Source organism: Ovis aries, chromosome 2 (genome assembly GCF_016772045.2).
Source record: "Ovis aries strain OAR_USU_Benz2616 breed Rambouillet chromosome 2, ARS-UI_Ramb_v3.0, whole genome shotgun sequence".
NCBI lineage: Eukaryota > Metazoa > Chordata > Mammalia > Artiodactyla > Bovidae > Ovis > Ovis aries.
Window position 1 is genome coordinate 28,833,083 of NC_056055.1, and position 25,668 is coordinate 28,858,750.

A 25,668-nucleotide genomic window follows, 5' to 3' on the forward strand; every position below is an offset into this window, starting at 1 on the left:
GTGCAGCAACTAAGTCCATGCACCACAATTACTGGGCCAACGCTCTAGAGTCCACGCACCTAGAGCCTGCGCTCTGCGACAAGAGAATCCACAGCAATGAGAAGCCCGCACACTGCAACAAGGAGTAGGCTGTGTTCACTGCAACTAGAGAAAGCCTGCATGCAACAAAGACCCAACAGAGCCAAAAAATGAATAAATCTTTAAAAAAGGATATATAACAATGACAATCATCTTAAAATTAAAATGTTCTAAAGTTTTAATAGTTTTAACAAATACAATTCATTTTCTACAATATATCATAAAAATAAGATGTGACATCATGCCACTTATGAGAACATAAGTAGAAATTCACTGAAATTGTAATAATCTGGTTTTGGGAATTAATAATTAAATTTATAAGTTAGTGCTAAGGTTAGAATCATCTAAACAAATAAATTAGTTTATGATCTGAACATGTTTGTTCAGTTACTCAGTCATATATGATTCTTTGGGACCCCATAGACTGTAGTTTACCAGGCTCCTCTGACCATGCTATTATTCTGGCAAGAATATTGGATCAGGTTGTCATTTCCTCCTCTAGGCGATCTTCCCAACACAGGGATCAAACCCATGTCTCCTGTGGCTTCTGCATTGGCAGGAGGACTCTCTACCACTTAGCCACCTGGGGAGCCCTATGATCTGAATAGAAAAGCTTAAAAGAAAGAAGCTTTTCTTTTTAAAAAGGAAAGGCAGCAAAAATTTCTAACTACTGGAAATGATTCCTGAAATCACTAAAATTAATTTCCTGTAGTTAATGTCTATGTCTTTCATCCCACAGCTGTTAACCATTTTTGGTTGTAAGTTTGCAAAAAGCAAATCAGTAATAACAGCATAACCACCCAAAACTGTATTAAAGTTTTCTTAATCATATTTTATGGTAAATACAAAATATTACCCACTAAAAATCTGTTAAAGTTTGGAAGCAAATGAATTACTGCAACTTACTGAGTTTACTAAGGGCTTCCAGGTAGAAAAAAAAACCTCTGAGACTATCTACCTTTATTTCCTTCCAAATACTACAGTAAAAAAGATCACAGAATTTACGAAACAAATATAATACTTTTAGAAAATCACCTGAAGTTGCTAAAAGCTTTTTTTAAAAATCAATTTTGTTTCTCCTTAAACTACAGCATTATTTTTCTTTCCTTTCTAATTCCAGTTTTTGGTAAAAGAACTGTCTTATTTTGGAGGTGTGTAAAGAACATTTTCAGATATTCTTCTAAACGCCTTACTTGAATTTATTCATTTAATCCTCACAACAGCCCTATGAGGCAGGTACCTTTACCTATCTAGGATTTGATCCCAGCAGTCTAGCTCAAAGCTTTTAACCATGATAAAACACTAATGTTTTAGTTAGTGAGATCAACCTTATAAAATAGTGGACAGTGCTTCCTCCTGGAGATTCTATGCTTATTGGCTTCCACACACCACGCCTTTCAAGTTGCTCTTTAATGGCTAGTGCTCCTCCTCAATACTGTTTTGGCCTCTTCACTTTGCTCCTGATAAACTCATGCATTTCTAAACATTAGCCATAATGTTTTAGGTGAGGCCTCTGAAATTCACCTCTCAAAAGCGGATTTTACTGGGGATTAACGAACTCTCAAAACCCAAATAGTTGGAGATATAACATTCAATAAAAATCAACATCAAAAACAATTTCTTTCAAACCTACACAGCCCCTCTTGAACTCTTCTTTCCCTCAATCTGTCTGGTTTTAAACTTCAGCAAGTGCCATTCCTGCTCTACCTCCCATGTGACTTGCACCCATTCCTTCCTTTTTATTCTCCTTCACCACACCACAAATCACTTTATTTTCTATTTGTAGTATCAAAATAAGTTCCTGGCCTCATTTTGCCAATTCAACTCTATCATGACTAACCAAACAGACTTACATACTATCTGGATTATCAGTCCTTTATCAGAAGACTATAACCGTTCCCATTGATCATAGAACTACAAAAAATGCTTAATTCACCTTTCAAGATTATCTATGATTTTTGAGATTTTTATTTCATGTTTACATCTTTTTATACTCCAGTTGAAAATTATTTACTGTTTCTCAAATATGCTCTGTATTTTCTGGCTTCTGTGACTTTATTAACACCACATCACGTGCATCTGTCAAAATCTTTCCCAACTTCAATTGTCTGTGTCAAAGTTCACCCTTCTCAGTTCATCTTCCTGATTCTCCCACAAACAGATGTGGTTTCTCACATCCCATCTCCAGAACCTTCCCAGTATTTTAATATGCTTCTCTTTTGCATTCATCACAATCTTAACTTATTGTGGCTATTTAAATATGGGTTTTTCCCCTTCATATCCTCTAGAGAACTGTAGATATCTTGATTGTAAGCACTGTATTCTTAAGATTTTTTAAATATGGACCATTTTTAAAGTCTTTATTGAATCTGTTACAATACTGCTTCTGTTTTATGTTCTGTTTTTTTGGCCAAGAGGCACATGGGATCTTAGTTCCCCAACCAGGGATCGAACCAGCAACCCAAGTTGGAAGGCAAACTCTTAACCACTGGACTGCCAAGGAAGGCCCAGTATTATGTTTTAGTTAGGTTTGCATCCCTTTTCTCTCTCCCACCAAAGGGCAGCACACTTCGTTACCTCAAAACATACTTCTGGAATCAACAAAGGGTGTTTATTGAAAGGAAATAAAAAGCCTTTATCCTCACTCTAACAAAGCAATGTTTTTTATCCGACATAAATTCTTTTCATCCTAGATGCACCCTGCCCTGCCCCGCCACCTGCGGCTCTCTCACAGACGTATACTTACCTGATGCAGATGTATTGTGTGTCCCACACTACTCTGAAATAGGGGCAGATGGCATTTTCTATCAATGCATTCAGTGTTTTCAAAAGGATTTATTATAGTGTCTATCACAGGCTCTAGAGAACTCTAAAAGAAACAGATCCTCCCACCCAAGTAGCTCTGAACAGTGCTGTAACAAGGTAAGCATTTCCAGCAGTAACATCTCTCCCTTGGTGAAATAATAATAGATAATAAAGACAATTGCTTGAAAATGAGCCCTTCCATAGTGGGGGGAATCCCACACATCTAAGTCATCACAGAGCACCAGGCTGAGCTCCCTGTGTTATGCAGCAACTTCCCACTAGCTATGTATTTTACATATGGCAATGCATATATTTCAATGCTACTCTCAGTTTGTCCCACCCTCTCCTTCCCTTGCTCTGTCCGCTCAAGTCCATTCTCTACACCTGTGTCTTTATTTCTGCTCTGCAAATAGTTTCATCAGTATCATTTTCCTAGATTCCATATATATGCATTAATATGTGATATTTATCTTTCTCTTTCTGACTTACTTCACTCTGTATAACAGGCTTCAGGTTCATCCACCTCAGTTCAACTAACTCAAATTCATCCCTTTTTATGGCTGAGCAATATACCATTGTATATATATGTACCACAACTTCTTTATCCATTCATCTGTGGATGTACATCTAGGTTGCCTTCATGTCCTGACTAGTGTATTAGGTTGGTGCAAAAGTAATTGTGGTATTTTATTTTTGAATTTTGCTGTTTTATATTGGAATACATTCTTAAGTAAATGTGGTTATGTTATGCATCATTTCAATGTGCATTTCTTACTTTAAGTTTTTTTGCTAATTACTTATTACTTGCTTTATATTTATATTACACATAATATAAATTAAATGTATTTTATATGTATTTTAGACTAGGGAAATGATATTACACAAAAAGCAAATTCAAGTGATTTGCTTATTCCATTCAAAATGGGTCATAAAGCAGCAGAGATAACTTGCAATATCAACACATTTGGCTGAGGAACTGCTAATGAACATACAGTGCAGTGGTGGTTCAAGAAGTTTTGCAAAGGAGACGAGAGTCTTGAAGATGAGGAGCACAGTGACTGGGATCAGAAGTTGACAATGACCAGTTGAGAGCAATCACCAAAGCTTATCCTCTTACAACTACATGAGAAGTTGTTGAAGAACTCAATGTCAACATGTGGGCTGCACTTGAAGCAAATTGGAAAGGTGAAAAAACTCAGGAAGTGGTGCCTCATGAGCTGATTGAAAATAATAAAAAAATTGCTGTTTTGAAGTGTTGGCTTCTCTTATTCTGTGCAACAATGAACCATTTCTCGATTGGATTGTGACATTCGACAAAAAGTGGATTTTATACGACAACCAGTGATGACTAGTTCAGTGGCTGAACTGAGAAGTTTCAAAGCACTTCTCAAAGCCAAATCAGCGCTAGAAAAAGATCATGGTCAAAGTTTGGTGATCTGCTGTCAGTGTGGTCTATTATAGCTTTCTAAATCCTGGGAAAACCATTATACTTGAGAAATATGCTCAGCAAATCAATGAGATATACAAAAAACTTCAATGCCTGCAGCCGGCATGGGTCAACAGAATGGGCTCAATGCTCCATGACAACGCTCGACCACACATCACGCAATCAATACTTTGGTTGATTGAACTGGGCTAAGGAGTTTTGCCTTGTCCTCCATATTCACCTGACCTCTCACCAACCGACTACTACTTCTTCAGGCCTCTCAAAAAATTTTAGCAGGGAAAATGCTTCCACAACCGGCAGCATACAGAAAATGCTTCCCAAAAGTTCAGCAAATCCTAAAGCACAAATTTTTACACTACATGAAAACTATTTTTTATTGGCAAAAATGTGTAGATTGTAATGGTTCCTATTTTGATTAATAAAGACGTGTCTGAGCCTTGCTGCTGCTGCTGCTGCTGCTAAGTCGCTTCAGTCATGTCCAACTCTGTGCGAACCCAGAGGTGGCAGCCCATCAGGCTCCCCTGTCCCTGGGATTCTCTAGGCAAGAACAATGGAGTGGGTTGCCATTTCCTTCTCCAGTGCATGAAAGTGAAAAGTGAAAGTGAAGTTGCTCAATCGTGTCCAACTCTTAGCGACCCCATGGACTGCAGCCTACCAGGCTCCTCCATCCATGGGATTTTCCAGGCAAGAGTACTGGAGTGGGGTGCCATATATGAAACAGCAATTACTTTTTCACCAACCTAACAGTGCTGCAATGAACATTGGGATATGTGTGACTTTTTGAATTATGGTTTGGAGATTTCTTTTTTAATAAGGAAAATTTATAATGGAAGCAAAAGTTGAAAAACACTAAAATGAACTTTCATGTACTTCTGACTCAATTTTTAAAACGACCAACTTATGTGTGTGTAAGGATGTTCAGTTATGTCTAACTCTTTGTGACCCCATGCATGGTAGACTGCCAGGCTCCTCTGTCCAGGGGATTTTCCAGGCAAGAATACTGGAGTGGGCTGCCATTTCCTTCTCCAGGGCTCTTCCTGACCCAGGAATCAAACCCACGTCTCCTGCAGCTCCTACACTGGCAGATGGATTCTTTACCACTAAGCAATCTGGGAATTCTTATAGCTAATTATATTCATTTACACTCTCATCATTATTACTATTTTTAATAACAGCATTATTTGAGGGATAATTCACATATCATACAATTCACCATTTAAAGCATACAGTTCAAAAAACAGCATATAGCTCAAAGATTTTTAATATATTCAAGGTTAGCAGGCATCACACAATTAATTTCAAAACATTTTTGTCACTTCAAAAGGAAATCCTGTCCTGATTAAAATCACTCTTCACTTACTCCCAGCCTTAGGTAACCACAAATCCACTGTTTTTATCAATTTGCCTATTCTGGACATTTCATATGGAGAAGGCAATGGCACCCCACTCTAGTACTCTTACCTGGAAAGTCCCATGGATGGAGGAGCCTGGTAGGCTGCAGTCCATGGGGTCGCTAAGAGTCGGACACGACTGAGCGATTTCACTTTCACTTTTCACTTTCATGCACTGGAGAAGGAAATGGCAACCCACTCCAATGTTCTTGCCTGGAGAATCCCAGGAACAGGGGAGCCTGGTGGGCTGCCGTCTATGGGGTTGCACAGAGTTGGACATGACTGAAGTGACTTAGCAGCAGCAGCAGCAGCAGCAGCAGCAGCAGCAATACTCCATTGTATGAATGGACCACTTTAATTCATTCATACATCAGCTGATAGACATTTAAGTTGTTTTTACTTTTTGGCTATTATAAATATGCTGCTATAAATATATGCATACAGTTTTTGTGTGAACATATATCTTCGCTTTTCCTGGCTATATACTTAGGAGTAAAACTGATTGGTCAAGTGGAAACTTTATGTTCAATTATTTGAGGAACTGTAGATTGTTTTCCAAAGTGGCTGTGCCATTTAAAATTTTCATCAGCAATATATATAGATTCTAATTTTTCCACATCACCACCAATACTCGCAGTTGTCCATACATTTTACTTCAGCTATTAGAAAGCATGAAGTAGTACCTCACTGTGGTTCTGATGTACATTTTCCTGATGATCAGTGATGTTAAGCATCTTTTCATGTATTTATTGATCATTTATTATCTTTGAAGAAACATTTATTTAGATTCTCCAGTCATTGTAAATTCATCATTATCATTATTATTGACTTGTATGAGTTTATTAACTATTCTAGACACAAGTTCTTAATCATATATATGATTTGCAAACTTTTTTCCCCACGTGTGTGTGTTGTTTTTTTCTCCCCACTCTTGTGGTATCTTTTGGTACAGAAAAAAAAAAAATCTAAATTTTAATGGTACCCAATTTATATATTTTTCTTCCGTTTCTTATGCTTTCAGGGTCACATCTAAGAAACTGATGCCTAACTAACCCAAGGCGATAATGACTAATTTTTCTTCTGAAATGTAATAGTATTAGCTCTAAAACTTAGATCTCTATTCCATTTCAACTAAATTTTTGCATGTGACCCCGTTGTCTCAGCACCATTTGTTCAAAGGAGATCAAAATATAAAAGATTTCTATCACTCCAGAAGGTTCTTCCATGCTCCCTCCTAGTTCATACTCCCACTTCATCCAGCAAACATCCATTCATCCACTCACTGCACCAGCAGACATACCCATCCCAGAACTTTGCCACTGGCAATATAACCATCTCCTAAAAATTTCCTTAATAACTGTTAACCTGAGTAAACATTCCAATCCCACAGAAAGGCAATACCAAAGAACGTTCAAACTACTGCACAAATGCACTAATCTCACACGCTAGCATAGTAATGCTCAAAATTCTCCAAGCCAGGTTGCAACAGTATGTGAACTGTGAACTTTCAGATGTTCAAGCTGGATTTAGAAAAGGCAGAGAACCAGAGATCAAATTGCCAACATCCGCTGGATCATCAAAAAAGCAAGAGAGTTCCAGAAAAACATCTACTTTTGCTTGATTGACTATGCCAAAGTCTTTGACTGTGTGGATCACAACAAACTGTGAAAAATTCTGAAAGAGATGGGAATACAGACCACTTGACCTGCCTCCTGAGAAATCTGTATGCAGGTCAAGAAGCAACAGTTAGAACTGGACATGGAACAACAGACTGGGTCCAAATCGGGAAAGGAGTACGTCAAGGCTGTATATTGTCACCCTGCTTATTTAACATATGTGCAGAGTACATCATGAGAAATGTCAGGCTGGATGAAGCAGAAGCTAGAATCAAGATTGCCAGGAGAAATATCAATAACCTCAGATACACCACCCTTATGGCAAAAAGCGAAGAAGAACTAAAGAGCCTCTTGATGAAAGTGAAAGAGAAAAGTGAAAAAGTTGGCTTAAAATTTAACATTCAGAAGACTAAGATCATGGAATCCAGTCCCATCACTTCATGGTAAAAGATGGGGAAACAGTGGAAACAGTGACACTTTATTTTTGGGAGTTCCAAAATCACTGCAAATGATGACCACAGCCATGAAATTAAAAGACACTTGCTCCTTGGAAGAAAAGTTACGATCAACCTAGACAGCATATTAAAAAGCAGAGACATTACTTTGCCAACAAAGGTCCCTGTAGTTAAAGTTATGGTTTTTCCAGTAGTCATGTATGGATGTGAGAGTTGGACTATAAGGAAAGCTGAGTGCTGAAGAACTGATGCTTTTGAACTGTGGTGTTGGAGAAGACTCTTGAGAGTCCCTTGGACTGCAAGGAGATCAAACTAGTCAATCCTAAAGGAAATCAGTCCTGAATATTCATTGGAAAGACTGATGATGAAGCTGAAACTCCAATACTTTGGCCACTTGATGTGAAGAACTGACTCACTGGAAAAGACCCTGATGCTGGGAAAGATTGAAGGTGGGGGGAGAAGGGGCTGACAGAGGAAGAGATGGCTGGATAGCATCACCAACCTGATGGACACGAGTTTGAGTAGGCTCCAAGAACTGGTGAGGACAGGGAAGCCTGCAGTTTTGCTGTCCATGGGGTCGCAAAGAATCAGACATGACTGAGTGACCGAACTGAACTCAATAAACATAAGTAATAGGAATTCTGCTCCTTGGATCCACATATCCCCTCCTCTTTAACAACAACAACAACAACAAATGCAAAAACAAAATTCTCATTAATTTGGCAAAGGGAAACACATCTTATCACTTTTTCCTGAATCTGAAAATGCTATTGCTTTGTACTTTATTTGCAGTCAGTGAAAATAAAGACAAAATAAAACATTGAATGGATTATATAAACAACTTTATTTTTCTGCTTCTCTTGAATTGGCAAGCCGACTTTTAAACAATTTATTTTTAACTGAAGGATAATGGCTTTGGAATATTACTTTTGTTTCTGCTATACATCAGTATGAATTAGCCATAGGTATACACATGTCTCCTCCCCCTTGAACCTCCCCATTTTGGAAATTTGTGTGAGAGTGGAGAGTACTGGATGCTCCATGAGCCTCTGAGTGCTCTTTTGCACTCTCTGCCATTTGTGCCTAATAGTATACTGGCCTTGACCCAGAGAGATGTTGTGGGGAGGGAGGTGGGAGGGGGGGTCCTGTTTGGGAACGCATGTAAGAATTAAAGATTTAAAAAAAAAAACAAACAAAAAACCTAGAGCCCCTAAAAACTTTTGTTATAGGAACAGACCACTAGGTACTACACAGCTATATCCACAAGTTTAAAATATAGCAAAATGCCAAGCAACAATCAGTAAAAGTAAAATAATTTGAGATGTTAAATCAAATTTTAAGAAAATAATTATGGTTAATATAATATGCTGATTATAACAACATTTTCATTGCTTCATAAAGTTTCATAAATGTAACAAATTAAGTTGATTGCACTGAAGAGATAAATAAGGTTTTTAGATTCATTTTTAAAACATCTGTGCATTTCCTTTAATCTGCAAAAGTAAAATATCAATTGGCAAAGCTCTAGCTATAGTGTACTTAACCAAAAAAAAAAAAATTTTGGGAATTATTGGGTCTTACACTAAAAAAAATCCTCAATCTGTCAACTAACAGATGTTTCAGAGAAAATGACAGAAAGGTAGAAGAATAACAACTCTACCTCTTTGCCCCTAAACATCCAATCACACAAAAATTTTCTACATTTAAAATCAACATGTAAGGATTATGTCTAAATAGCCTTTTACTGGAAAAGAATATACACATAATCATATACGCAAGGAACATTTTTAGCAAAGATTGTAAACTATTCCAAAAAAAAAAAAAAAAAACCCACAATCAATAGCAAGGGATGGGAAAGAGCTTAAATGGGCAGATGAGACAAGCATTCATCTATGTATTCTGGAAAAAAGATACAGAAAAAATGTTATATGCTAACTCTGGGGTCTCTGAAAAATATGATTGATCATCATAAAGGAGTCACATGAGGCTTCAGCAAGGCCCAAGTTCAGGGTGTTTAATAGTATTCAGTAACCACTCTAAAAGTGAAAATGTAATGAATAAGAGTCAGTTACTGCATTAAGCCATTAAGTTAAAACTCTTAGTGCATAGACAATGGTAGACTTATCTAACAAAATATATTAAAAGGGAAATTACAGAGCATAGTTTAAATCTATTCAACAGATATTTCAAGAACAAATCTATAATATGATTTCTGATCTTCAAGAAACTCAGATTCCTCCATTTCAAAAGGGAACCATAGCCCCTTTATTCAGGTTTACATAAGAAACTCCAGTTACTGTGAAAGGCTGCCAGGTGCTGTGAGCATTGGAAATAGATGAGAGAACCTTTCAGGTAGTGACAGGGTGTGGTCTCTTATGGAAAAGATCCTCTAAAAGAAAGATAGAATAGTACAAGAGAGAGAAAATCCAGTTTTTAACCTGAGCATAAACTAAGAAGGAGGGGGCAGATCCATAGTTGTATATATTAAAGAATTTACAAATCTCAAAAAAAAATAAAAATAAAATAAATAAATAAATAAAATTTTTTTTTTTGGTGAGAAGTTGGTTTATTTTGACCCTCAATTTCTAGTTAAACAGTTTAGTCTCTGGATTTCTCATGCTTTGTGGAAATACATATTTTACATTCCCTGAGCCAGGGGCAGGGGGTTCAGGATGGGGGGACACATGAACACCCATGGCTGATTCATGTCAATGTATGGCAAAACCCATCAAAATATGATAATTAGCCTCCAATTAAAATAAAGAAATTAATTTAAAAGAAAAATAAAATTCTTCTCTTTATACTTCCTTATATGATGAGGTTTCTATGGTGTCTCCCAGTTTTGTTATTGTGTGGTTTATTGATTTGAATTGTATTTTTTATCTCACACGGTTTAGTTAGGCATTAACTGAGAGAAATACAAACCAACAGTCCAGTTGTCTGAATAGTAAAGATTAGCAAAATGTCTTCCTGAAATACAAGCTATCCCTTCAAAAATATTAAGAAAGAAGGTACAATATCATTTGCATATGATTCATATGTACCTGAAAAACCCAGGAGAGTCAACTGAAAAATGACACAGTCATGCATATAACAAAAGATAGGTAGCCATAATATATTAAAAAAGAAACCCTTAAAGTCAATCAGAAAGACAAATAACATAATAGAAGAATGAGCAAAAAAAAAAAAAAAAGTTAACAGGCATATCTCAGAAGAAAAAACTCAAATGGCTGAAAAACATTCAAAAAAATTTTCAACCTGTTTAGTAATAAGGGAAATGGAAATTAAGATCAAAAGTAATACCTTCATATACCAAATAAATTGGGGAAATAGTCAGATAAGTGTTAATAAGATCTAAAACTGTTGCCTTTCATTCCCACCACCTCAACTTGCCTGTCTGTAAGCTCCTTCCAGCAGTTCTGCCACAGCTGCAGTACCATACCTTTCCAGCATACATCACAGTAGTGCCAGAACTATTGACTTATACCTCTGTGCTCATTCATTTTTCCATTGCACTCTATACCACTTGATATATGTTTATTTTCTATCTTCCTCTTCTATGATTAAAAAGAGACTATTTTAGCTGCTAGGTCCTCAGCAGCTAAAACTGCCTTGAATAAAGCAGGTGTTCAACAAGTATTAGCTGGATGAATAAATTAATTAAAAATGCGTATTATGGTTTACTACCATAATTACTAAGTCTCAGTCAGACTTTTCCTAGCCAGCACTAATTATTTGGATCTGAGATATTGAATCTACTTCAATCAAATTGTAATCGTAGAATGTAATTTAGATTTTTATCAATTCAACTCTTTTCTCCGTAATTGCTACAATTAAACCATCAACTGAGGGAATTCCCTGGCAGTCCAGTGGTTAGGACTCTGTGCTTTCATTGCTGAGAGTAAGGGTTCAATCCTTGGTAGAAGAACTACGATCCTGCAAGCTGCAGAGCATGGCCAAAATAAATTAACTAATTAAAAAATAAAATAAAATAAACTCCAACTGAAACAGTGAACTATCACAATTACTTGCAGCTTCTATTTTTCCTCTAAGGTCTGACTCAAACCAACTCTCCCATCCTCTACCAAACTAAAACTTGATGAAACATCAACCTTATTTAAATTTCCTAGATATTGCTTTTAATTGAGTGTTCCAGTTATTTATTGATAAATATTTTCACATTTGTTAAGAACATGAATAACACAATCACTATCACAAGTTCAAATCTCAGAGTTAAATGAAGAATTAAAGAAAAATTAATCTACTAATTTTAAATTAATCTTCCAAAAGCACTATCAGGGCATATAGAATAATTTTTGAATAAAGTATACAGATTTGCTCTCTCTTCCTTAGTGTGGAAGCCTGAGGTTTAAGAACAAACACTAATAGGAAACATATGGAAAAGATCAGTAACGGGATAAAATCTTGGCCCAAATATGATTAGCCACGTTTTACAGACCAGTGTCTCAAATAACAGATAAGATTTTTATAATATTGCCAAAACATCTCCTGAAACACTGTACACGTTTTAAAAGTATGAAGTATAACCAAATAAATCTTGTGAGTTATTTGTAAAAACTTAATGGAAAATACTATTTTGAGGAAACAAAAACAAATTTCAAGATCACTTTATCTTCTTAGTTTGTACAAGCTTGAAAGAATCTCCCAAAAGAATGAACTCAAAATTCACTGCCAAGAGACACAAGCTAACTCTCTGTTTAAAATACGAGAACATTAGTATAAAAATATAGCATTTAAGTAGTTAATTGATATTCTTCAGGAGAGACTGTTCAGTGAAATTTGTAAATTTCCTACATCTGCAAAATAAAGGCAAAAATGGTTGGTCAACAGAAGTTTTTAACTCCATCTTATTTAATATTATAAAATTATTTTTTGTACTAGTAAAAATAGACAAATCAGAGATATACCTTCTGAGTAAATTCCATAACAAAGAGAATAATTCTATTTCAAATATTTTATTAGAAGGTATGCTAGTGGCTATATTTGGGAGGAAAGTGAGAAAGCTGATGGAAAAGAAGGTATAATTATTTTTATGGAAAAGCAATATATCTAATCTGTGTCACAAATGACAGTCTATTTCATCTTTAAAATAATCTAGAAGTGAAATGCTGTATATTTCTAATCCTGATTCCCTGTCTTAATAAAGGAAAGCACTGGTGAGAACACAAGGTTATCAGATAACCGAAGTCTCAAGATGACTCTAAGTTCCACCTTAAAATGTCAAGACACTGAACTCCATGTTACTGTGAACCTTAATTTGAAGAATTCTTTGGCATGAAAATGAAAATAAAAACAGTAATCAGTACATGCTGTTTCATTTAGTTCTGTTTGCCTTTCATATTAGAGGAAATTCTTGCCATTCCTCAAACCAAAATTAAGGGGGAAAGAAAGAAGTAAGCCACATAAATCTGACCAAGAACACAAGCATTTAAATTAAGAGTCCACAAAGTTTCAGATAATGAAAAGAAATACATAATTTTCATTCAACCCAAGTATTTTCCAAGCAGATTATATTTGCTTAAATTGCTATAGCAATTCAAGGGACAGCCCTGCCTGAACACAACAGTTACTGTGGATTTTTAAGAGACTCAGTTTAAGAATTCAGGAATTTCTGATTCATTCACAGGATTTGCAAATTCATCAGCCCCTGAAAACTAAAGCAAATTCAACAGGTATGATGATAAAATAATTTTCAATTTTTTAAAAAATATTCCTGCTGTTAAAAATAAAGTATATTTGATTTAACATTAAAATAGATTATAGCCACCATAAATGCATAATTTTGGTAAGCAATATCTGGTAAAAGTTACATTAAATTTTGATTAGCCAAACATTCATGGAAAGAAGTAATGCAGGAAATTTAATTTTCTAACTTAAGGTTTACCCAATAAAATAATCTTTGTTTAGATTTTTATTTTTTACTTTGAATGAAAGATTTTCAGGTTAATACAGTAATTTTCTGTTTGTCTTTCTTTCTCTTTCTCAACTTCGACAAAAAAAGTTGCTGACAAAAAATCAGCAAACACCTTTGAGTCATACATCTGAGCAATGCTAGAGATTCTGGTTGTAAAGAAATGGGCATTTGTATAAATTTCACTGGACATTTTCTCAAAATTTCTCTATTAACCAAATATTACAATGTGTTTGCCTCTTCCTCAAAGAGAAAATATAAATACTGTAGCTCTAAAAGATCTAGTTTCTTGGGTTTCAGTTAACTAAGATAAATGTATTATGGCTAAAAATAATCTTGAGACTTTCATAGCAAGAATCTTACTTCTTTAGGCCTTGGGTGTGATACTGATGTATACAACTTTAATTTTACAGACTTAAGAACTGCTTTGGAAAAAATTCTGAATTATATACTAATAGTTGGTCTCTTATTACATTTTAGCTTCTATGGCATACCAATGAGACAAATATTTAAAATAATTAAATGCTATGAAGCTTTCAAATTATTTCAAACTTTCCAGAACAAAATTCCATCTCAATTTGATTAGTAATTTAAGTTAGAACTTTCTTGATGAAAGTACGAGTGTTTTTTTCCAGGTAGGAGAAATGTTATGACATAGAAACTTTTTTAGCTATAATATGAAAAATACACATTAACAAATAATTTTAAAAGCCTGGTAACATGTTTCACTTTGCTTTAAACTTTTGTTTCACATTTGTTATTTTTCTACTAAACAAGGTAATAGAAAAGTGAATATAGTATATTGTGACAGAAATATTTAATAGAAAAGAAAACAGCCATGTTCTCTGTGACTAGGTTCTTTTAGAGAAATCACTGTGGTGAAATAAATGCCTAGAAACAGTCAACATTAGTAGTAATAAACATCACCAACAAGATGTAATCTATAATTAATCAATCAATCATTCATTCAGCAAATTTTTGAGCACTTCCACAATGTTCATTGTACTACAGCCTATCAAAAATTAGAAGCTGGGATATAGGATGATTGACAGTGAGTTATAATGTTTCACTATGACTTATCCTATAGGAAACATGGCATAAATTGCTGAACATCAAAGGTAGAAGTAATAACAATATGCTTAACAAATGACTAGTAAACAATTAGCTGAATGAAAAATTTGGATGAAAGGAAATAAGATCACTGTAACAAGTAAAATGATCAGGGGTGAAGTTGAGGAGTAAGAGGAATAGAAAATAACGGCTATATCCATGAAGACGGAATGGATTTCTGAACAGAAAACTGCAGTAAGTCAAAAGGGAGTGGGACAAAGTTGAGCTATAGAGCCAAGGTCTTCCATGAATGAGGGCTCAATGGATGAGCTCAGATTCAGAAGACAAACTGTCTTCAAGGAAAGACCTTTCTTCTTAGTTGGCCAAAAAGATCAAAAGCAGATAATACTAAGAATCTCCTTATTTTCAGAAAGGCCCCCATCTTCAGGTCTGGATGCCGAGTCAAAGGTAAAGGCTGAACTAAAAAGTATCATCCAGGTCTCTCCCCCCCTCCCCCCAAATTTCTCGTAACTATTGAATAGCCAAAACTTTAATTTTCAAATATAAGGTTACTAATTGATAATTACTGATGTTCTTAACACAAGGGTAAAATTCAGAGCTCTAATGAGTAGTGCTGTTTTTGAAGTTCAACTGTGTAACACTCAACCTCTGAGACCCTCTACATGGCCTGATCCTGCGTAGTTGTATGTTTCTGCCTCTTTGCTTCTACTTTCATCTCAACTTCATGGAGCAGTACTTTAAATGAAGTATGACAAGTACTTTTTAAAAAGTTGATATGCTATAGTACTGATATAATGAGTATATAAAATACTATAAATTTAATATGTAAAATATTATCAACCAGAGAGTAATATGTATAGAATGTTCTATTATCCATTCCTGCTAATCTCCCCAGATCTTGGCCAAATGATGTCTACAAAGATTTCCCTGTCTCACTCTTGCAGAGTTAAGCCACTGGCTCCCACAGCACTGTTATCTCTGCTGCAAGCCATATTTCCCTTTGTCTGAGAATCGGTTCACTGTGTTGTGACTCTCTTGTCCACTAAATTGAATGCTCTCTATAGAAGGAGCCATGTCTTCATGCCTTTTTCAGTCTGTGTTCCCCACCGATCACAATGCCTCACCCCTAAAATTCAAGACAATTACTGAATAACCAAATCAAACTAAATAAATCACTAGTAATATTTTTTACTTTGGGATGAGACCATACTCTTTCACTTCCCCTCCCAGGACTCTTACTTGATGCATGAACACTGCAGTGTGAAGATCATGGCTCAACTATATTAATGAACTAGGTGTTCATTCCCAACATGCAAATTCCTGAGATCACAATTTAGGCCTCAAGGTTCTGGGCCAGATTAGCTGTACAATCTTATTTTGCTATTTCAACAGTTAACCACAACTTCCCAAACATCTCATCCTTTGTTGCTTTACATGTTTTTTGCTCATTTCTTTTATCTGCAAGTTTTCTTCTCTACTTCCCTCTGTGAGAACCTTCATATTCCTTCAAAATCTAATTTAAATGTCATGTCCTAAATGGATCAAATGGATAAGAAGGAACAACAGATGGAATCTAACTGATTATCAAAAGGAAACTACAAATTTCAAAGGCAAAACTGTTTAAAAAGATCAAATCATTACTGTTTGGCATTTTCTGTAGGAAGGGATAGGATTAAATACAAGACAATATATTGGAGTAAATGATTATCTATTATAGTTTCTGAGTGAACAAGGAAGCAGGGTCATCATCCAAAACCAATGGTGAGGTTTTAGAGGCTTGTGTAGGACAAAGGGAAAAGGAATGGACTAATGAGATGTCACAAAGGCAGCACTTGAACGGTCATGACTTTAAAGTGAGCCAGTTGGCACTGTCCTATTGCTGTCAGCTGCATGAGTCAGGCTATGGGAGGATGGAGAACTGGAGCAACCAGGGTTGGACTATGAAGATTCAAGGAGCCAGCAAACTGAGGGCATGTGCAGCGATGGCCATGATGCACTATGGGTCTAGGTTGGTAGGACCTGAGTATACTGAGAGGTATGAATGAGGAGCAGTGAAAAACAGTTGGATCAATAATTTTTAGGTCCCAATGAAAGTGAAAATTGTTGCAGTTGGAGTTACTACATGAAGTGAGTTATAAAGACAGGAGACAGCAGTCAGCATGCAAAGGACTTGCAGTACCTTTGACAAGGCCCTTCCTGTGGGTGCACAAGGGCAAGCTCAGCCGCTTCAATTGTGTCTGACTCTTTGTGACTATGGACTGTAGCCTGCCAGGCTCCTCTGTCCACAAGATTCTCCACTCAAGAATACTGGAGTGGGTTGGTATGCCCTCCTCCAGTGGATCTCCCCAACCCAGGGATCTCCCCAACCCAGGGATCAAGCCTGGCAGGCGGGTTCTTCATTGCTAGTGGCACCTGGGAAACTAGAGGAATATTTACATTCTGTACTATTCAGATTCTGACAAGAAAAGAAAAAAGACTAAGAAACTAAGTTGTTAGGATCTAGGGCACCCTTTCTCAAAGAGGGTTCTGTCAGAGAAAATGATTTAAGTAACTATTTTTTCATTTATCCAATGATGAAAAATAATACCATTCTAGATGAACAGGAGATAAGCTGTTTCATTACATACAATGATGTAGGATATTAATTCTGTTAGAATATTAATCTTCTCATGAAATCCTAGATGAGAAGGGTAGAGAAAAAAGGCCTTATAATAAAAGAGGTATGATTTTTTAAAAACTTTTCCTAAATAACATACTTATTCCATTTGGATCACTTTCTAATTTGGAAAGTACTTTTAACATGCATACCTCATATGCATTTACGACAATAACAACTACCAAGTGAGATAAGCAGGCAAGTGATTATAGTTCTTATTTTACTGATGAGGCAAGAGGCAGATATAAGTGACTCGACTGTCATAAGTGATAGGACTGAAATGAAGGTTTTCAGGCTCCTCATCCAGTTCACATATCCCATCATTCACTACAACTTTAAGTTTCAGCACGACTGTTGTCATTTGTCTCTCTTTCACAAGCTGGGCCTCCCTCCTTTACAATCCTACCCCACACATACCCTCGTTTTCACTGTATTGCAAGTCTGATTCTCCACTAGACCTAAACTCCTAGGAAATACGGAGTGTGTTTTTAATACCTGTGTATCTAGAAATTAACTCAAAAAAAAAAAAATAGTGGAAAGAAAAAAGCTAGGAGGGTAATCAGGAAAAATGTATAAAATAACCAATTAGAGACTAAAACTTTGTAGAATGTAAATACTGTGTATATCTAGGATTTGATGCAGTTATTCAAGTAGAGTCAGAGACAAAATAATTGGATTCTGGAAACGATTTCACAGGGAAAATTTGAAGTGACAATCAGACTTGGACAGAAAACACTAAGAGGAAACATGATATTTATTTTTAATATCTCAAGCTTTCACATAAAATGGAGTGTTCTATGTTTTTCCAAAGAACAGAAAAGAACATCAGCAAACAGGAGTTACAGTGGGCAAATTTTGGTCAGGATTAATAATCTCCTAAGTAACTAAAACATAGGGTCTTTCTTCTCACAGGTAGTGAACATCACGGAAGGGGCCAAATAGTGAGACCATCTAATATCCATATGGAAAAAGCACTTAGCTTTGGGGTAGAAAGATGTCATGCTATCATTGTGAATCCACAGTTTAGTAAGCAAGACAAATCGAGATTCTCTAAAACGATGATTACTTAGTCTGGTTCAATGCAGTACGAGGCTTTTTAAAAAATATCACCTTAAACATTAATTTTGTTCTGAGCAGCAGCCATTAATTCTGGACGTTCTTTTACATATTTCAAATCAGACATAGATATTGTACATTTTAGATAACTGTCAATTTATATGAGAATTATTACATGTTTCACTCACTTTTTCCACTATATATTTCCCTTTGCCTTGTAATAGGACAAACAAGGAACATGGGCTTTTCAAGTTCAGTATGTATCCTTTTCTTCTTTCTTGGAGTCAAAGTATATTGCCAATATGAAAGTTATCAATGGGATGAAGATTATGACCAAGAACCAGATGATGTCTACCAAACGGAATTCCAATTAAATATAAACTATGAAGCTCCATTTCATCAGCATACTTTAGGTTGTGCCAGTGAATGCTTCTGTCCACCTAACTTTCCATCATCAATGTACTGTGATAATCGCAAATTAAAGACTATCCCAAATATTCCAGCACACATTCAGCAAGTCTATCTTCAGTTTAATGAAATTGAGGCTGTGACTGCAGATTCATTTATCAATGCCACTCATCTTAAAGAAATCAACCTCAGCCACAACAAAATTAAATCTCAAAAGATTGATCATGGTGTGTTTGCTAAATTGTCAAATCTACTACAGCTTCACCTACAGCACAACAATTTAGAAGACTTTCCGTTTCCTCTTCCTAAGTCTTTGGAAAGGATTTTTCTAGGTTACAATGAAATCTCCAGACTGCAGACAAATGCTGTGAGTGGGCTTGTAAACTTGACCATGCTTGATCTCTGTTTTAATAAAATTGATGATTCTATGTTACAAGAAAAAGCACTTGCCAAAATGGAAAAATTAATGCAGCTCAATCTATGTAATAACAGATTAGAATCAATGCCTCCTGGTTTGCCTTCTTCACTTATGTATCTGTCTTTAGAAAATAATTCAATATCTTCTATACCAGAAAATTACTTCAACGAACTTCCGAAACTTCATGCGCTAAGAATATCACACAACAAACTACAAGACATTCCATATAATATTTTTAATCTTTCCAGCCTTATAGAGCTCAATGTTGGACACAACAAACTGAAGCAAGCATTCTATATTCCAAGGAATTTACAACACCTATACCTAGAAAATAATGAAATTGAAAGTATGTAAAATTTTATTTTGTGTATGTCTGTGTTTTACTATTTATTTGTAATTTTTATTTTATATTGGAGCATAGTTGAATAACACTGTTGTGTTAGGGTCAGGTGTATAGCAAAGGAATTCAGTTATATATATACAAATATCTATTTTTTTCAATTCTTTTCTCATTTAGGTTACTACCAAATATTGAGCAATGTTCCCTGTTCTAGGTCCTTGTTGGTTACCTATTCTGTTCATCTATTTATTTATGGCTGTCCTGGGTCTCTGCTGCTGCAAACGGGAACTACTCTCTAGCTGTAGCACACAGGCTTTCGAGTGTGGGTTCAGTAGCTGTGGTGCAGGGGCTTAGTTGCCCCACTACACGTGGAACCTTCCCAGACCAGGATCGAACCTGTGTTCCCAGCACTGGAAGGCAGATTCCTAACCACTGGACCACCAGGGAAGTCCATTATTGTCTGTTAAAGATACAAAAAAAAATCTTATTTTGTTCTTTTAAAGAACAGATCTTTAAAAGCCCATGCTTTAAATCGCACTACAAATTACAAATGGTTGCTTTGAAGCTGGCTAGGGAAATGGCAGAAATGAGCCCCAGAGAAATTTGTACTTCAAGGTTTATAGTCTTTTCTATTAAATGTTATCACTTTGAACTTTGAGAATATGTACTACAGAGTATACGAAAAAATATGAAATACTATAGAGTATACAAAGAAATATGAGATCTTGAATAGTAGAACTATACGTGATTTTCACTTTTTTTTTCTGAGATTATTTCTGCTAGGAATTTATTACTTAAATAATTTATTTAATAATTAAATAATTACTTAATAGCCAATGAAGCCATCATTTATTTAGATAATATAAAATTCACTTATAGTTTCCTTTTATTATTTGATTACTATAAAAATAATTAAACCTAATAAATATTTTAATAAAATCCATTATAGTATTATGGATATAATACAGAAGGATTAATTTTTAATTTGTATTTTTCAGATGTCAATGTCACAGTGATGTGTCCATCAGTTGATCCACTACATTACCACCATTTAACATACATTCGTGTAGATCAAAATAAGCTGAAAGCACCAATAAGCTCATACATTTTCTCCTGCTTCCCTCATATACACACTATTTACTATGGTGAACAACAAAGTACTAATGGTCAAACGATACAACTGAAGACCCAAGTTTTCAGGAGATTTCAAGATGATGGTGACAGTGAAGATCATGATGATCATCATGAAGGCCCAGAAGGAGAAGGAACAGAAGAAAACATTGATGCTCACTATTATGGAAGTCAAGAATGGCAAGAAACTAAATAGGTATACATTTATAACTTCATAAGATCTTATTATTCAATATAAATTTAGCTAAATATGCATAGCTCATAGTAATATGGTTAGAATTGAGTACTCAGCATACTAAGATCAGATTGAATTTCGGTTGTTGATAACATCTGCATCATTATATAGGATTAGAATTCCTTCAAAATGATACAAATCTTGTAGAAATATAAATTAGAATGACAAGTAGGATCAAAAACTACACTTTGAACATAAAATTATCATGTTGAGAAAAAAAACAAGTATGCTCATTTATATTAACAATAATTTTTCTAAAAATGATGAAAGAAGTAGCATTAGAAACTAAAAACTGTAAACCACGCACTTTAAATCACTATGAGTATAGTGTTTAAATGCCAAGAGGTTATATTAATGTAATAGGCAGCAACTCATTTAAGGAATAGATGATTTCCTTTGATTTAATCTCCAGAAAAGCTTTCATATTTTTATTTGGCTATCATCACCATGACAGCTACCCACCCTGGTCCTACCACTTAGAGCACAGAATGATAGTTTTGATTTTCAAAAGAGGTTATCTTAACTAAGGATCCAAGGCACACAAATTTATGAAATCAACTAGTCTTACTTTTTTGTTGTTTGTTTTAAATTTATTTATTTTTTTTTTGAAGGATAATTGCTTTACAGAATTTAACAGTTTTCTGTCAAACCTCAACATGAATTAGCCATAGGTATACATATATCCTCTCCCTCCTGAACCCCCTTTCCATCTCCCTCCCCATCCCACCCCTCCAGCCTGACACAGAGCCCTTGTCTGAGTTTCCTGAATCACATAGCAAATTCCCGCCGGCCATCTATTTTACACATGGTAATGTAAGTTTCCATGTTACTCTTTCCATACATCTCACTCTCTCCTCCCCGCTCCCCATGTCCATAAATCTATTCTCTATGTCTCTTTCTCCATTGCTGCTCTGTGAATAAATTCTTCAGTACCATTTTTCTAGATTCTATATATATGCATTAGAATACAATATTTATCTTTCTCTTTCTGACTTACTTCACTCTGTATAATAGATTCTAGGTTCATTCGCCTTATTAGAACTGACTCAAAGGTGTTCCTTTTAATGGCAGAGTAACATTCCGTTGTGTATATGTACCACAACTTCTTTATCCATTCATCTGTCAGTGGATATCTAGGTTGCTTCTATGTTCTAGCTATTGTAAACAGCGCTGCAGTGAAAAATGGGATACATGTGCCTTTGAAATCGACTCGTCTTACCTTTCTCTCAGAGCACCAAAGTAACAAAAACTTAAACCTTTTATTTGGATGTCTGCATGCATGCATGCATGCTAAGATGCTTCAGCCATGTCTGATTCTTTGCAACCTTATGGATTGTAGCCGGCCAGGTGGGGTTGCAAAGAGTCAGACACGACTGAGCGACTGAACTGAACTGAACCGAGGCTCCTCTGTCCATGGAGATTCTCCAGGCAAGAATACTGGAGTGGGTTGCCATGCTCTCTTCTATGGGATCTTCCTGACCTAGGGATAGAACCGGCATCTCTTATGTCTCCCACATTGGCAGACGGGTTCTTTACCACTGGCACCACCTGGGATGCCCATTTGGATGCCAGAAAAACAGCATAATTTGTATTTTAGCAAATTCCAGCTATTATACAACACAATCTTTTCTATGTTCCATTTTAATTGGGATAAATATTTTTATAATAAATTCACTAGAGAAAGGTTTCAGTTACATAAAAATTTGCTAATAAATAATTGCTCTATTTATAAGATTAAGTTAATGTTAGCACAAGAAAGTATATCAGCATTATTAACACTTCTATTTTCCTAGCACAATATATTAGAAACATATATGTGTATCAGCCAATGTTTATGTACATAGTGCTAAAGTTGAATAGAGTTCCTTTGAAATTTGAATAACAAGTTTTGATATCTTCTTTAAAACCTTAATAATCACATATCATTTTGAAGCATTTTAAGTATGCCTTATAATGGAATATAACTTCTATGATGAACTTTCTTGATTCACCAGGTTAGTATTTTATAGAATTCCTCAGGTAAGGAATAAACACAAATCTGGGACTGCCTATATAGGAAACTCCTAAAAAAAAATTTTTTTTTTAAACAGTATTCAAAAAGACCAGACAATTAGAACAATATTTTAGAAGCAGTTTTCCAGCAATGAGTCTACCTTTTTGGAGATGACAGTTTAAAATGAAGCCTCTAATGCTCATTTATATCTTTGAGCAGGTTATTAACATTTAGCAGAAACAGACTACCTGTGTGTCCTAGGGGTTAGCTCAACAATCCAGAGTGAATATGAACAATACTCCATTCATTCACTTAATAAACATTCATCAAGTCATTTGGCATGTAGGGCTTAGCAATGAGAGGTCAAACAGAATAGGTATGTGCATCTGTGACACTGTAAGGCAACAGCTATGATGGTAAAGAGTAAATGTTAGCGATGTGGGTAAAGCACATTTTCAAAAGAGGTAAAAACCTTTAAGGACCATCTCCCCCTTTACTGACATTTTAAAAAACAGGGTTACAAATGTAAACATTTATTATGAACTAACATATGGAAAACACTGTGGATGTTTTATGAGACGAGAAAGAGAAGACTATTTAAAATTTAATGAGCGCTGTCAGGAAAATGCAAACTATAAAAAACTACAACCAGATAGTTTACATTCCCTGGATGGCTGAAATCAAAAAGGCAGACAATAAGTATTAACAATAAGTCAATAAATATTAATAAGTATTAATGAGGAGATGCAGAAAGTGGAATCCACTGGTGACGAAGTCAAATTGTACAGCTGCTTTGGAAAGCAGTCTGGCAGTCCTTCAATTAGTCACCTATGAACCAACAATTCCCTTCCTAGATATATACCTAAGAAAATTGAGCACATGTGGTCACACAAAAATATGCACAAATATTCATAGCAGCATTATCCATTTATAGCCAAAAAGTAGAAACCACCCAAATGTCCTTCAGCTAATGAAAGGATAAACAAAATGTGGTATATCCACACAATGGAATATTATTCAGTCAAAAGAAGGAAGGATGTTGATACATGTTATAACAGAGATGAACCATGAAAACATTATGAAAAGTCAGTCACAGAACACGTATCGCATGATTCCATTTATATGAAATGTCTAAAACAGGCAAAACTATAGACACAGAAAGATTATTGGTTGCCTGGGGTTGGGGAGCAGGAGAAACAGGGGAACTAGGCAGTGACTGATAATGGATAGAGAATTTCTTTTTGGGTGATGAAAATATTCTAAAATTGACTGCAGTGATGACTGCACAAGTTTGAAACACCAAAAGCTACTGAATTGTACCCTTTAAAAAAGTGAGTTGTATGAGATGTGAATTATTTCAATAAAGCTGTTATTTAAACATTTAACAAAGAAAATAAGATGTAATAACTCATTCTAACAAAAGAAAGAAAGAAAGAAAATGCGGCAGTAACTGAAAAATGATATGAATACAGATATATTAACTTTACTTCTGGCCAGGATGTGGTGAAGCAACTGAAGGCTTCAAGGAAGAGGTGGTACTTTGCTGTGTGAGTAGTGACTGACTGGCGGGAGTGAAGAAAATAAGGTCCCAAGGTGAGATTAACATAAAGATGAGGTAATTAGTTATTTCGCTTCTTGTATAAACACTCCAAATTTTGAGAATTATGGAGCACCTATTTTTATCTCCTCCTAAACTGACAAAAGAAAATATATTTAAGAACAGGCTTAGCGAAGAAAAAAACCTGATGGAAACATGGAATTTGAAATCAGATATACCTTGGTAGAAGCCCGACTTCACTCTTGTAACTAAGCAAGATGACTCTGAGTTACTTCTTGAAGTCTCTCTTTCTGCATTTCTGTAAGGAAGGTGGTTCTCACAGGGCTGTTATAAGGACAAGTAGAGATAGTATACATACCATAGCATTTAACAAAGCACATGCCAGTTACAAGGGTTTCCTGTGGCTCAGCAGTAAAGAATGCCTGCAATGCAAGAGACGAAGGAGATGCAGGTTCGATCCCTAGTAGGGAAGATCTCCTGGAGGAGGAAATGGCAACCTACTCCAGTATTCTTGTCGAGACAATCCTATGGACAGAGGAGGCTGGCAGGCTACAGCCTAGGGGGTCACAAAGAGCGACTGAGCACGCACACACATGGCATGCCAGTTGCAGGTATCCTACAAGCGGTAACTATTATTGCAGCACGTCCAGCCCAACCTCCCACTGGATCTATGTGCCCCGAGCCGTCAGCTGTGCTTCACATGCCACAGTGGACCCTCTAGAAAGGAGTTTGCATCTTTCAGGTTCCTTCCAAGGTTCTATTGTACAAAAGATTAGTAAACAAGAGAGAATTTACTAAAGGTTTCATTAGGGAGAGAGAAGAGAGATCTAAAACCATATATCCACAACAAACATATTCCAAATCATTATTTGATGGTTTAGCTTTCCAAAGCACCTCTAGATAGCCTAGAAGGATGGGGAGCAGAGTTTCCCAGACCCTTCATGAGGCATTTGGCTGGCTGGCTCCTCTGGCCAGAGTAAGGTGAAACTCTTCTTGTCTATTAGGTAGAAGAGGTCAAAGAGGCCAACTCTGCTCTCCCTTTAAAGGCAAGTATGTATAAACACGTCACAAAATGTCC

The 25,668-nt window shown here is 35.7% G+C and overlaps 2 protein-coding genes across 2 annotated transcripts in view; one reads left to right on the plus strand and one right to left on the minus strand.

Moving 5' to 3' along the window:
• The window catches only part of CENPP (centromere protein P), a 239,547-nt gene that overhangs the window by 119,463 nt on the left and 94,416 nt on the right, over window positions 1-25,668 (minus strand). The gene's annotated exons all lie outside the window — the stretch shown is intronic.
• On the plus strand, window positions 13,244-24,426 carry OMD (osteomodulin). Its single transcript, XM_012116077.4, has 3 exons — window positions 13,244-13,485; window positions 18,732-19,679; window positions 20,672-24,426. Exons 2-3 carry the CDS (start codon window positions 18,746-18,748, stop codon window positions 20,998-21,000), a joined length of 1,263 nt encoding a protein of 420 aa, XP_011971467.1. The 5' UTR covers window positions 13,244-13,485; window positions 18,732-18,745; the 3' UTR covers window positions 21,001-24,426.

What these genes read in the sequence shown, in the direction of transcription:
- OMD (XM_012116077.4), top strand. Translation starts at nt 18,746, where the DNA reads ATGGGCTTTTCAAGTTCAGTATGTATCCTTTTCTTCTTTCTTGGAGTC. An exon ending in AGAAAATAATGAAATTGAAA is followed by an intron (nt 19,680 to 20,671) that starts GTATGTAAAATT and finishes TGTATTTTTCAG; the next exon opens with ATGTCAATGTCACAGTGATG.